Source organism: Periplaneta americana, unplaced genomic scaffold (assembly GCF_040183065.1).
Source record: "Periplaneta americana isolate PAMFEO1 unplaced genomic scaffold, P.americana_PAMFEO1_priV1 scaffold_19, whole genome shotgun sequence".
NCBI classification, from domain to species: Eukaryota; Metazoa; Arthropoda; class Insecta; order Blattodea; family Blattidae; genus Periplaneta; species Periplaneta americana.
In genome coordinates, this window is record NW_027185500.1 from 282,538 (window position 1) to 295,873 (window position 13,336).

Genomic DNA, 13,336 nt, shown 5'->3' on the forward strand with positions numbered 1-13,336 from the left:
TGCCATACTAACTGTGCGCAGCCAAAGGGCTGTACGAAAGGAAGAGCTTACAAGTGGTAATGGATTTAACACTCTGCAGGCGAAGAGCATATTGATCAACTATGTCAGACATAAGTGCCCAGCAGTCCCCACCATCTGAGGAGAAGATACAAAAGCAAGACGTCTGCCCTGTATGTAAACTAAACATTGATGTTATCAGAAACAGCAGCAGAATGCAACAGATTAGCCTGCGTAATGAGCCAAACAGAGTAGGCGACCCTCTGGTCTTACTTATTTGCTCTGACCTGTATGTAGTTCCAAAATGTGAAGTTTCAGGATACGGTGGAATATATCCGAAAGCTTAATTTTGAGGCACAAAATTGTTTCGAAGCAGGTGTGTAGGGAAGTGAGTGATGTACAAATGTACACAGTACAGCCTTACAGTAGAGTGTTTAATAAGTGAGTACCAGAAACATTTATGCAGAAAGTGACCTCATCAAGATGACTCACCAATGGAGTAAGTAACAGAAAGCTGATTTAATGTGAGTGTTGTTAAACAGAATCCCTGTATTGTGGGTCTCTATCACCACTGCATGGCGTGTCCTCAGGTTGCGGATAGAGGAGATGGCCTCCAGATATGGTTTGGTCCTTTAGGTTGGGGGTTGGCTAACAAACCATCACCATAAAAAACAGCTTGTTACGAAACCCCAAAATAAGCTTGGACTCTCACTTTGAGAGAGGAACAGAGGTTAAGGGTGCTTGAGAATAAGGTGCTTAGGGAAATATTTAGAGCAAAGAGGGATGAAGTTACAGAAGAATGGAGAAAGTTACACAACGCACAACTGCACGCATTTTATTCTTCACCTGACATAATTAGGAACATTAAATCCAGACGTTTGAGATGGGTAGGGCATGTAGCACGTATGGGCGAATCCAGAAATGCATATAGAGTGTTAGATGGGAGGCCGGAGAGAAAAAGACCTTTGGGGAGGCCGAGACATTGATGAGAGGATAATATTAAAATGAATTTGAGGGAGGTGGGATATGATTGTGGAGACTGAATTATTCTTGCTCAGGATAGGGACCGATAGTGGGCTTATGTGAGGGCGGCAATGAACCTCCGGGTTCCTTAACCTTTAAGAGCCGAGCTACCATTATAGTGGTATAGCTAGTATTATGATCATGACATGATATTATATAAAATACATTAAAGGTGATATCTTTCAGTTGTATGAACACTAATAAGTACAATAAAATTATTAAAGATGTTAGTTATAGTCAGATATGCTTCTCCATCTTCAGTGACTAATTACCACAACTGCAAAACGAAAGCAATTATAATTAATCTCTTGTTTAGTTATATTTCAAAAATTAAAAAGTGACAAATGGAAAAATAGAAGATATCATAAGTTGTGATACTTTATAAAAGTCTTTTACTCATTAGAAAAGTTAAAAATATAAAGTATAATTGATTTCTAAATAAGCAATACTGTTATCTCTTCTATATATGCATATAATATTTGAAAATGATATAAGAAATTAAAATAATGTATGAGATTGAATAAAAATGTGATAATAGAACTGACATGTTAAAAAGTTAAAATCTTATAATATATGTACATTCTTTTGATAAAAAGTTTACACAGATCATATTTAAAAAATAAAAATAAAAGGAGAATGGACAAAATTGCGACTTGGATGAATGACTCACCGGTGTGGTTCAGGTGATCGAACCGTGTTGTTGCTTGGCTTGAGGGAAAGACAGACTAATACTATGTTAGTCTTTTACTATTCAAATCGGAAGTAATATAAAGGTCAAAGAGAATGTTTTTTTCATAAATTGCTTTTTCATTCAAATTATGAGAATTAATGAATTTGTCTTTATATTTCAATAGACTCCAGAATATAAAATAATTTTCCTTTCCTATTCATATGTAAAATTTCCATGTGTGAGTTAATGTCTGTAAAGTAATGTTGATTATTGGATATGTGTTCACTGAAAGCAGAATGAGAAATTTCATGGGAGATATTTCTATGTTCTTTATATCTTATAAATTATGTTATAAATTGTATATGATATATAAAATACGTTGATATTCTTTAATTTCATACAACATTAAGGACACTGTATTTGATTACAATAATTAAAAAATCCCCCCCCCCCCCAAAAGGAGCAAAATCATTTCAACTGCAGTCAACTGAAACTCCGTATGCGTACCATTACACTGATTGTTTTACATGGGTCCTCCCCATCCTTTACCACAGACTCAATTGACTGCAGTGACTAGGACGCGAACCTGTGATCTTAGGCATGATATGCTGGCCGGACATAGCTTGTGCACCTTAAACCGCTCAACTAACGAACCCAACACGAATTTGCCTGATTATGCAGGTATACGAACTCCTGCTTAAGAGTTAGAAATTTGCGTGCAATAGTGGTACAGGTCTTGCGGCTTCTAAATGTTAAAAGCCATTTGTAAGTAAGTTGTTAAACAGAATATGTTGTACTTATTGCAGTTTGTGGCATGTCATTTTGTTTTTCAATTATGTGACAAAATATTTCATTTTAACTTCATATCTGAATAATACGAAAACATGTTCACAACAACAACAAAAATGAGGACCATGGCACTTCCGCCTTGTAGTGGTTTCACTGTACTAAAACTTCCAGACTGTCTAATTCCTTTCTCTTTTATATAAATCAGGTAACAATAATGCGGTAACTATGCACTTGTGAATAATATGATCTATCCTCTTCTATATCAAAAACTATGAGAAAAAAATTATACAAGTATGTCAAAATCATTCATGCCATTAACAAATAATAACATGTGACATTATCATGATTCATAAAGTTACCTGTACGCACACTGACCATCTGCTGTCTTGGTGGTTATGGCAATATGGCTAATGCTCTCCTCTGAAACTGTATGTTGCTATTGTACACAAATCTTCAAACTTCTGAAGTTTGCTTGCTTGATTTTTATTGCAGTGGCACAGGCATTCAAACTGGAATGACAAGTTCACATTATGCATAATATAAGCCTATCAGTGAATGCTGCTAATTATGAAAAATTATGTAATTCCAGAAAGTTTTATTCAGTATCAGTATGTATAGCTAATAATTATAATGCTTGTATAGGGATGGTCCAAATTGAACAGCATTTTAGTTTAGACTTAAAATTAAGGATGCAAAGAAAAAAAAAGTTAAATTAAGGATGCAAGGAAAAAAAATGTTAATCTTGTGAACCAGTAATCATGAAGTTTAAAGATTCTAATTGAATCAAAATGCTACAAAAATTATGTATTCCAATTATGTCTTATAAGAATTGTGACTTGGTATCCAAATATCCAACATGTAACTGCACCTGAGGACATTTTTTTTTTCCAATACAAAGAAATGACACTGCTCAAACACAAATACATAACAAATAGGTCTAATGCAGGTGAAAAGATAAAAAAGAGTAATGATTAATTGAAGAGTTTTTTCAAAAAACAACCATAGTCCTGGTTGAGGTTCTGGCTGATATGTACATCTATTGTCAGACAGTACATCTCACTTGATATGCGTCAGAGGAAGAACAATTGTTTGTATGCATCTGAAGTCTGACTAGTGTAATATGTAGCTAGTCAGTGATGTATGCAATGGAGGGGAAAGGAACTTGTCACCCTACCCCATTATCTCCTGGCTTACTTGCCTTCTTGGTATCACTTGTGAGGTTCAGACCTGTCTTCGGACAGTTGACTAAACAGCAAGAGTCCAAAAACATACATTTTCAGGAGAAACAAGAAACTATCTGGCAGGAGTGTTGCTCACACTTGAAGGTCTTGTTAAAATTCATCATGCCACTTCTTAAGGTGTTACAAAAACTTGGGAAAACTGAAGTACATATTTTATAATGTAAATTGTCTCATAGAAATACATGAGTAAATATAGGTAACTGTGGACAATGGTTGTTTTAGGAAAAAATACTCTGTTGTGGCTGAAGTGTGCCTCCCCTTTAATCTTTTTATTTATTCCTGTTTCTTTACTTGCCTACATTTCTTCCATGGCATTACTTCTGCACCTAAAGATGACTTTCATACTCCATCGGCAAGTCTATCGTGCTTTCAAAAAGGAGTGTGTTATATGACAGTAAAAATTTTTAAAATAATCAAGATGTATAAAAATTTTTAATAGCCTCCCTATCGATATAAAAATGAAACTCAAAACATAAGATTATTTAGGGCCAAATTAAAGACCTACCTAATTTCTCACGCCTTCTATTCTGTAGGTGAATTCATGACATTCAACAACGCTTCATGAAATTGATACTAAAACTTTGTGTTGTACTAGTACACTATATTGTAAACCTCTTCTGTATATATTTCCACTAGACTGTAACTATGAATTAAGACTTTATAGTAGTGTTAAGCTTTTTGACTTGTTCCATATTCTAGCTGTGAAGCAATGTACGAATACATGGAATGTTGATAAATACAATACAATACAGTACTCCATAACGACCATAACTAATACAACAATTCACGTGCCAAAGTATTTTTCTCTGAGGTGGTTTTTGCAGCGAATCTACTACAGTTTAAAATTGAATGCATATTTCAAGGTGATTCATTCATTCATAGTGTTCTGCCCAGGGGCAGGTCTTTCACTGCAAACCCAGCTTTTCTAGTATTTTCTATTTTCTGCCTTCCTCTTAGTCTCCGCATATGATCCACATATCTTAATGTCTATCATGTAATATCTTCTTCTGCCCAGAACTTTTCTCCCGTTCACAATTCCTTTCAGTGCATCCTTCAGAAGGCAGTTTCTTCTCAATCAGTGACCACAAGGGATGTTTGTAAATGCTACAATCGTCCTGACTGGAAAATGACTGTTTTCACAAAAAAAAAATTCTTTGAACTATGGTTGTTTTATGAAAACCAGTGAAAATTTCCACTCTTACAACATAGGCCTATGGTGTTTTTTTCCCAACAACTAGGCTAATTCTGTAGATGGTGCTACAATACACTCGCCATATGCTTAATATCTGAAATTTGTATTTTTTTGGACTATGATTTTTTTTTTCAAAAAACCCTTCAATTGTAATAGCTTTTGTAGCAGTAATGGTACTGATTTTGAATTCCTCTCCACTACTTTAATGAATTTTCCGCAGAAATGTGTTGTTGTTAATTTTAGCAGTGAAGCCATTGATTAACTCTCTTCCTCTCCAATATTTTCCACACAAAGTGGGTTTAGAGGAAAGGACTGAGCATCATTGAAAAATTGAAAATGATTCTGACCCATTTCTTCCTGAAGACTGCACAATGGACAAAGTGACGAAGAAATAACTCCAATTTTGTTCAAGTACTTTGAAAAAGTGGCGTGAAATCTTGAGGAGAGTCCATTGCGTAAAATCCCCTATAGCACACACAAAACTTACCTCTGCAAAGCATTTCAGATGCCTGATGGCTTTTTAATGAGTAATTTCCTGACCTCTTTGATTCTGTCATGAAACAACTAGTTCAAAAAGAAAAACATCCTGAATCAACATCTTAGCTTTCACCAAGGGTTCAGAATGAATTCATCCACCTAATGGCAATCAACGTTCGGCAGAGGTTACTAAGAAGCATACTTGAAGTCAAGTTAATGTTTTACTCGAGTCCTGATCAAGCACATCGAGAGCAATTGTCTGAGATACGCTAAATGGAAATTGATTTTGAGAAAAAAAAAACAGTAGTCTATTTGTTGGAGAGTCTTTCCTTGGCTTCATTGAAATGAATCAGAAGGATGAGGAGAGCTTGGTTGAAGCAAGCTATAAGTGGATGAAATGGATATAATTATGAGATTATTGATCCCAATGCTACAATAATGCTGGACATAGAAGTGGTGTTTGTCAAAGAATTAAGGAGGTAACTCGGCAATGTTTGTAAATTGTAGCAATCACTGGTGGGTATACATGTAGCAAAACAGATCTATTGATGACGACATTTTTCAGAACAATCGAAATCTTCTTCGTCTACTTGCTGAAACACAGCACTGAGAAAAACTGTAATTTGTTATTCCTGTGGTTTGAAAGTTGGAGTCAAAAATTATGTTGTTGTTGTTTTCTAATGCCAGGCATTTGACAATAAAGTCATTTGACCTCTTGCACTCCAATATTTTTCAAAGATATTATCATGGCCAGCCACTGAAGCACAGATTTTGAGGTGTTCCGAATCCATTTCTTGGTTTGAGTTGCACAATGGGCCGTTAGGGGACTGATATATTCAAATTCTATGCAGATGTCTGGCCAAACAATCATGGCCTGTTGCCAATCTAAATGCAGCTACAGACGATTTGCGTGGTAAATCGGGAATTAACTGTGGATTATGATGCAGAGAGTTCCATTTGTTCCCTTGTGATTGTGTTATCAAATTTTGTTTGTTAAAGTCTAAGTATGTAGATTTAATAAATCTTTTCACAGAGTAAAACGCAGATTTAGTAACAGGTCTGTAAGTAGCAGTGCTGCCCTTCTTTGCTAAAGCATCCGCATTCTCGTTTCCCAGGATTCCACAATGGGATGGTATCCATTGGAATACAATTCTTTTATTGAGTGATATTAATTGAGAAAGCATTTTAGTTATTTCTGCTGTTTGAGATGAAGGTGTGTGTTTAGAGACTAAATTATGTGTATGTGGCGTGCAACAGAAGAAGCTGTAAGGCCCATCAGCAAGTACATCGAAGAGATACTTCAGGTGATGAGAACAAGAAGTGATGCATGACAGCTACCTATACTGTACACAAGCTTCTTGTAGGATGACCAGGTTTTTAGGCACAAAAAGCAGGACCATTCCTAAAAGTGGTTTTGTAAAGCACTGTCTTAGGCTTTTGCTATTTATCTTACACATCATGTGTCTGAACTTCATATCAAGCAGTAATCAGTTTTAATATTCATATACATATTCATTTACTGCAGCCAACTGATCACATACATGATATGGGACATGTCAAAAGTGACACATAATTACTATGCTACAACAGAATTAAAATACAACATACGAAATTTCAACATTAATTATAAATAATTTCAACATTAATTATACACAATTTCAACATTAACAAATAACAACCACAAGAACAGGTATAACACTTTACAAGACAAATCACATTTCATTTAGCAGTCTAGAGTCAATTTCGACCAATGTGTCCTTCATGAGAAGACATCCTTCTCGAAGTCAGGATCTGGAAAAGAGGAAGTAAAATTTTTGAAGTAAGGCATTCTTTCTATTCAGTTATGTCAATTTTCAATAAATTCGTTCATACTGTAAAAGCAGTTTTTGATTAAAATTTTGTAAAGAGCTTTCTTAAATTTTTGATGTGCAGATATTTCTTTAAGATAATTTTGTAGGTCATTATCAGGGAACGGATTTATATGGACTAAAAATATATGAAATATGTAAATATATATGTAGTTATTTTTACCAAAATATGGAATTAAATATGGATTTTTACCAAAATATGGAATTAAATATGGACTTAAAATTATAAAAAAATGACTATGTACGTTAAATATTGGTACATTTTAATCAAACTAAACAAAAAATATAATGGACGTACCTTATCTTCCAATGTAGTTTCAACAAAACACAATTTTTATTGTCTGTTACCATAACAATAGGTTACAAACATTTCTTTCAAGTGCTGAAAAGTGAATCTTCTTCTATTGTCTCTGAGGATAGATTTATACTGACTAAAAGAGCGTTCGACGTCACAAGAAGTAACTGGTACATAATTCAATTTCACAATGTCTGCTGGGGATAAGTCCAAGTTAATCTTCACTGTTGATTCACCACTCATCACAGCAACAACCTTTTGTAGTTCTTCATATCCAGGGTTTTTTGAAAGTACAGTGTCCACCTTAGCTCTTACTGCATCTGCAACTTTACCTCTACCACGATTCAGTTGTTCCACAGTACTATTTATAATTTCAAAACTTTCAGATAGTGAAAGGTGCCTATTTTGGAGACTTTTGAGCGTTTTTATGATGCATGAAAATGTATGCTGAATGTGAGCTAAGTCATTCTTCACACTTATGTCACAGGTAACTGTTTTCGCAGTATCAATTGAGACTGCATCTTCAGAGTCCAATGCAAGGAGAACATTGTTAATAGAGTCTATATGTTCGGCATAATATTCAACTGCTTCTAGCCATGTACCCCATCTAGTTAAAATTGGCTTTGGTGGCAATGGAATTTCAGGGTACATTTCTTTCAACACGTTAACTCTACTGGGAGCTTTGAGAAATACTTTTTTCACTGATGAAATCAACAAATCTACTTTAGGGAAATTGTCTCTGACCACTTCTGCCACACGATGAAATGCATGCACCACACAAGTAAAATGAGTCAATTTAGGATATACAACAGATAATGCTTGTCCAGCTTTGACCATATAAGGGGCAGCATCGCTAATAAAGAATAACACATTATCGTACATAATACCCTTTGGCCACAGGATACCCATAGCTTCGTTGAACAGTTTAACTATAGTTTTGTTATTGCACTTTTCTAGAACATCACAATGTAAAAGAATTCGTTCAGAATATTGTTCACTTAACAAACCGATAACTACATTACCAACAAGTCTACCTTCTTTGTCGGGAGTCTCATCAATGGAAACCCAAATTGAACTATCTTTAATTTCATCTCTTATCTTCTGTATTGTCTCATCGTAGATGGATGGAGCATACGTCTTCCTAAGTGTTGACTCATCCGGGATTGTATGTTGAGTATATTTTTCAAGGAATTCCCTGAAGACCTTATTCTTTAGTTTGTAGAGAGGAATATCAGCAGAGATGAGAGAACGGCACAGGTCGATGTTAAACTCAGATCTTACATTCGATGTTGTTGGTTGTGTTAAAAACAATTGTCTCTGCTTGGAATTTAGTTGTTTGTTGGCCTGATGTTTACTAGTTGTAATGTGTTGTTGCACCAGGAACTTTTGTGTAGATGATACTGCACACTGACACAAATTACAAAATAATATTTTATTGTCAGTTGATAAACCATCTTCTTTAAATTCTGAAATGTAACTTGTTAGTTTTGATTTTAAATTGACTGAATGACGTACTTTTGGCATATTTACCGTCTTTATAGTATGATTTACAAAACTGAACCTATGTGTACTCTGGCATTTAACTGTTGAGCTGCACAACTGAAGTCTGTTAAAAATTTTAAATTAAATTAATACAGTTTTGTAACTTACTTTCCCATTGTTGATAGGACTGCTAATTTTCAAATAACTCTGATGTTAAAGGGATTACTGAACATGTGTTTAAATCTCTATTGTTGAAATGTATTTTTAAAAGTTAATGGAATTTTGTTTTGTTTTATTGTTAAACCTAATATAATATGGACTGTTTTATATGAAATATGGAAAATATATGGAAATTAACGAAAATATGTACTAAACTCTAAAATATGGAAAAATATGGAAAATAAAAGTAGGATTTTTCAACCCTACACATTGTGAAACATAAAGATAATGCAAAATATAAATTATATTAGCTTTATAAGTAAATATGTATTTACATATAAATCCTTTCCCTGGTCATTATACATACGAAGACCAGCATGAATGAAACTTTTTATATAGAGTTGTGTTAAAACTTTCAGTAAAAATATCTTTATTTCTTGTATTGTGCTGGTGTGTGTCTGAATTTTTGAGAAAGCTATACAAATTACATTTGATAAAATTTAAAGTTTGATAAATATAAATACAGGGTAATGACAAGGTATGTATTTTTTTTAAGACTGGCCTGCAGCTGGTAGTTTGAGATACTTGAACTATGGCTCTAATAGCTCTCTTTTGTAGTTTAAATATTTGGATTGCAGTAGGTGAATTACCCCAAAAGATTATACCATACGTTAGGATAGAGTGAAAGCATGCGAAGTGCAATGTGCGAGCAGATTCAATAGATGATGCTCTTATTAGTAATCGCAAGGCAAAGCAAATTTTACTTAATTTCTTCCCTAGTTCCTGAAGGTGTACAGACCATTTTAAATGTTCATCTAGCTATATACCAAGAAATTTTGTACTGTAAGAATATTGAATTGTTTCATTTTGATGTTCTATGACTGGCCACTCAGAATGATTGTTTTGTGAATGATGAAAAGAAGTGGCTATGGTTTTCCACTTATTGATTACCAGTGTGTTTCTCTCAAACCATTCCACTAGTCTTTTCTGTAAGAAAACGCATGGTATTGACGTCCTGATAAAAAGATACTGGTATCGTCTGCAAAGAAAGTTGGTTCTCCATGGCTGATGTATGACTCTAAATCGTTTATATATATCAAAAATAGAATTGGTCCGAGAATTGAGCCCTGTGAAACACCATACCTATACATTTTTTCTTAAACAGATAATTTATTATTTTACCATTTTCTTTACAAGTGATCTCTGTCCTTTGTTCACGGTTTTCCAGGTAAGAAGTAAACCAACTGTGTGCCAAGCCTCTAATTCCAATAGCTTTTAATTTTTCCAACAAAATAGTGTGATCCACTAGGTCAAATGGTTTTGAGAGGTCTAAAAATAATCCTATTCCTATTTCTTTCTTGTCAATAGATTCATATACTCTTTTTAAAAAGTTTATAGTTGCCGTATTAGTTGATTTACCCTTACAAAATCCATGTTGGTTTTCAACAATTATATTATGTTGGGTTAAAAATGATACAAGCCTCTTGTGCATAACCTTTTCAATTATCTTAGAAAAAACAGAGAGTAAGGAGATTGGTCTATAATTTCGAACTTCCATCTGTGGTCCTTTTTTATATCAGGGTTTCACTTTTGCCATCTTTAAACTAAGCTTATCTGGGAACTGGCTTGTTGACAGTGAAAGATTTACAATGGCAGTTATAGGAGTAACTATATTTAGGAAACATCTTTTGATAAGAAAATCTGGAATCCCATCGATGCCAGCTGATCTTTTACTCCCAAGTCGTTTAATAATTTCCATAATTTCTGTTTCATTAGTAGAATTTAGACGTATGCTATTACAATTATCCTTGTGTTTTGTTATATATGCTATTATAATTATCCTTGTGTTTTGTTATATATGCTATTACAATTATCCTTGTGTTTTGTTATATTATTGTTTTTAATCTGTGTGCTGTTATCCATAACAGTTTCTGCAATACCTACATAATCGTTAAATATGTTTGCTGTTTTATTGGTGTCACATAGTTCTCCACATCACATTTTAGTTTGATATTTTTTATATCATTACTATTTTGTCCGAGTTCATCTTCAATAACTTTCCACATAGCTTTTGACTTGTTCCCAGCTGAATTTATAAATTTATCATTGTGCAGTTTTTTGGCTTGACTTATTACTTTATTATAAATTTTCTTGTAATGATAATAATAATCTTTAAACGTTTTTGAGACATTCCCCCCTTTTAATATTTTGTTAAGAAATCTTAGTCTCTTTCCGGATTCCCTTATCCCTGCAGTGACCCAGTTTTTTGTATTGTCTGTAAATTTGATATTAATTTCAAGCAAAGCTGTCTCATAATAATAATTGAATGTTTTAAAGAATTCGTCATAAGCAAGGTTTACTGAAGTTTGTTCGAATATGGAGTTACAAGATTCTTTCTCAAGTAGATGATTTAGATACTGAATATTTTCTTCCTTAAAGGATCTTACTTTCTTGTATACAGCAGAACTATTATAGTTATTTTTATTCCTATCTTCTAGATGTAACTGCAAGATTTGAGCTTCATGATCATAGAACCCAGTTGTTATTACATTAGAACTGTAGTTCCACAAATCCTTGTTTAGTATTATTTGACCAACTGCTGACTGACTGCTGCTTCCTATTCTTGTTGGGACATTTACTATTGCCTCTAAGCCATGTGTGTTTAATACTAGTTGTAATTTCCAAGTAATATTATTATTATTATTATTATTATTATTATTATTATTATTATTATTATTATTTTAAAAATCTACATTTATATCACCCACGATTATAATATTTTTGTTTCTATTTCGCAAAGTATGAATTATTAAATCCAATTTATCAATAAGGATCTGATATTACTGCTGGGAGTCCTATATATACAGATTATAATTCGTTTCAAACTCGAGAATTCCACCATGCTAGTTTCAAAATGTTCTTCAACATTATCAAATAATGTAGGCTAAATGGTATTGCTTCTATACTTATTTTACAAATACACATGAGCCTCCATGTTTTTTGTTTTTCCTATAGAATTTTGTTGGAACGAAGTACTTATTTCAATTGATCGAGCTCAAAAGAGGCTGCAGGAAATTGCACGATGCCACCCTGGATACGAAAGGTCTCAGAGATAACTTTCATGTCGAAAGAGGAACCTAGTCAACTGCTCCCTGTAAAAAGTGATATGGGTATGTTGAGGTTGAGAGATGTCAAAGACGAAAGAAAATTATGCCTGGCGAGAGCTGGAAATACATCACATTAACCGCTAGACAAAACATGGAGAAAGTCATGAAGGAATCACTCAACTGCCTTCACATGGAAATGGACAAAAGGGTCTCTGTGCTGCAAGAAGCCGAATCAAATCGGGTTCCTTCTAGATATCAGTCAACATACTATGTAGCACCTTAAAAAACAAGTGCAGAAATTCGGACGAAAACTACAGCTGTGATACTGATGCGTAACAGAATGCAGAATGGATTGCAGAATGCTACTTTCGACTCACACTGCGAAAATTTCAGGTCTGAAGGACTTCATGAACATGATGTGTCCCCACTTTATGCATTGCAACACAAATAACGCTACCCATTTCAGTTTCCACTGTCAGCTGTGAGAGATTGTTCAGCAAACTGAAACTGACTGCTTACTGCTTGAGAGCATTTATAGGCCAACAATGACTCTGTAATCTTGCCAGGCACTGTTGCGTTCGTAGAATAATACAGTATCAACACAATTTCACAATATTGCATTCCAAAAAAGAATCCATCTGCTCTTGTTTAAAGCAGGATATTACCAACACAATACATCTCTACCAAAAACCTGACCAAACCAAACCTAACCTCCAACTGTTCTCAGACCTTACGAAGACTATCTAGGCCTATATATCTATATACCAAAAACCAAACACACAATTCATACCAAAAACCTAACCTTTCACTTATCTCAGACTGTCTTTCTACCTATATATCAAAAACTGCATACCAAATTTGGCACATTACATATCTTCAAAACAGTGTCCCTGCGTTCTTGAGTTGGTAGATCTTTCAGTATCGGCATCATCTCTTTCAATAGGCAATATTCTTGGTACAATGCAGCACCATTTTCAAAGTCCAGTTCTGTATTAACATGCAATATATTCAGTAAGGACACTGAATGTGAATACAT

At 34.0% G+C, this 13,336-nt stretch overlaps 1 protein-coding gene across 4 annotated transcripts in view; it reads right to left on the bottom strand.

Annotated features, from left to right (window-relative positions):
* Window positions 1-13,336, bottom strand: part of LOC138693721 (conserved oligomeric Golgi complex subunit 4-like) — a 96,425-nt gene that overhangs the window by 77,152 nt on the left and 5,937 nt on the right. For all 4 annotated transcript variants that reach the window (XR_011330402.1, XR_011330401.1, XM_069817544.1 and 1 more), the window contains exon 2: window positions 2,839-2,988. Coding sequence is in view for 2 of the 4 variants with exons in the window: in XM_069817544.1 (XP_069673645.1) it covers window positions 2,839-2,857 (19 nt within the window). In the remaining 2 variants the exon portion in view is untranslated. The remainder of the gene's footprint in view (window positions 1-2,838; window positions 2,989-13,336) is intronic.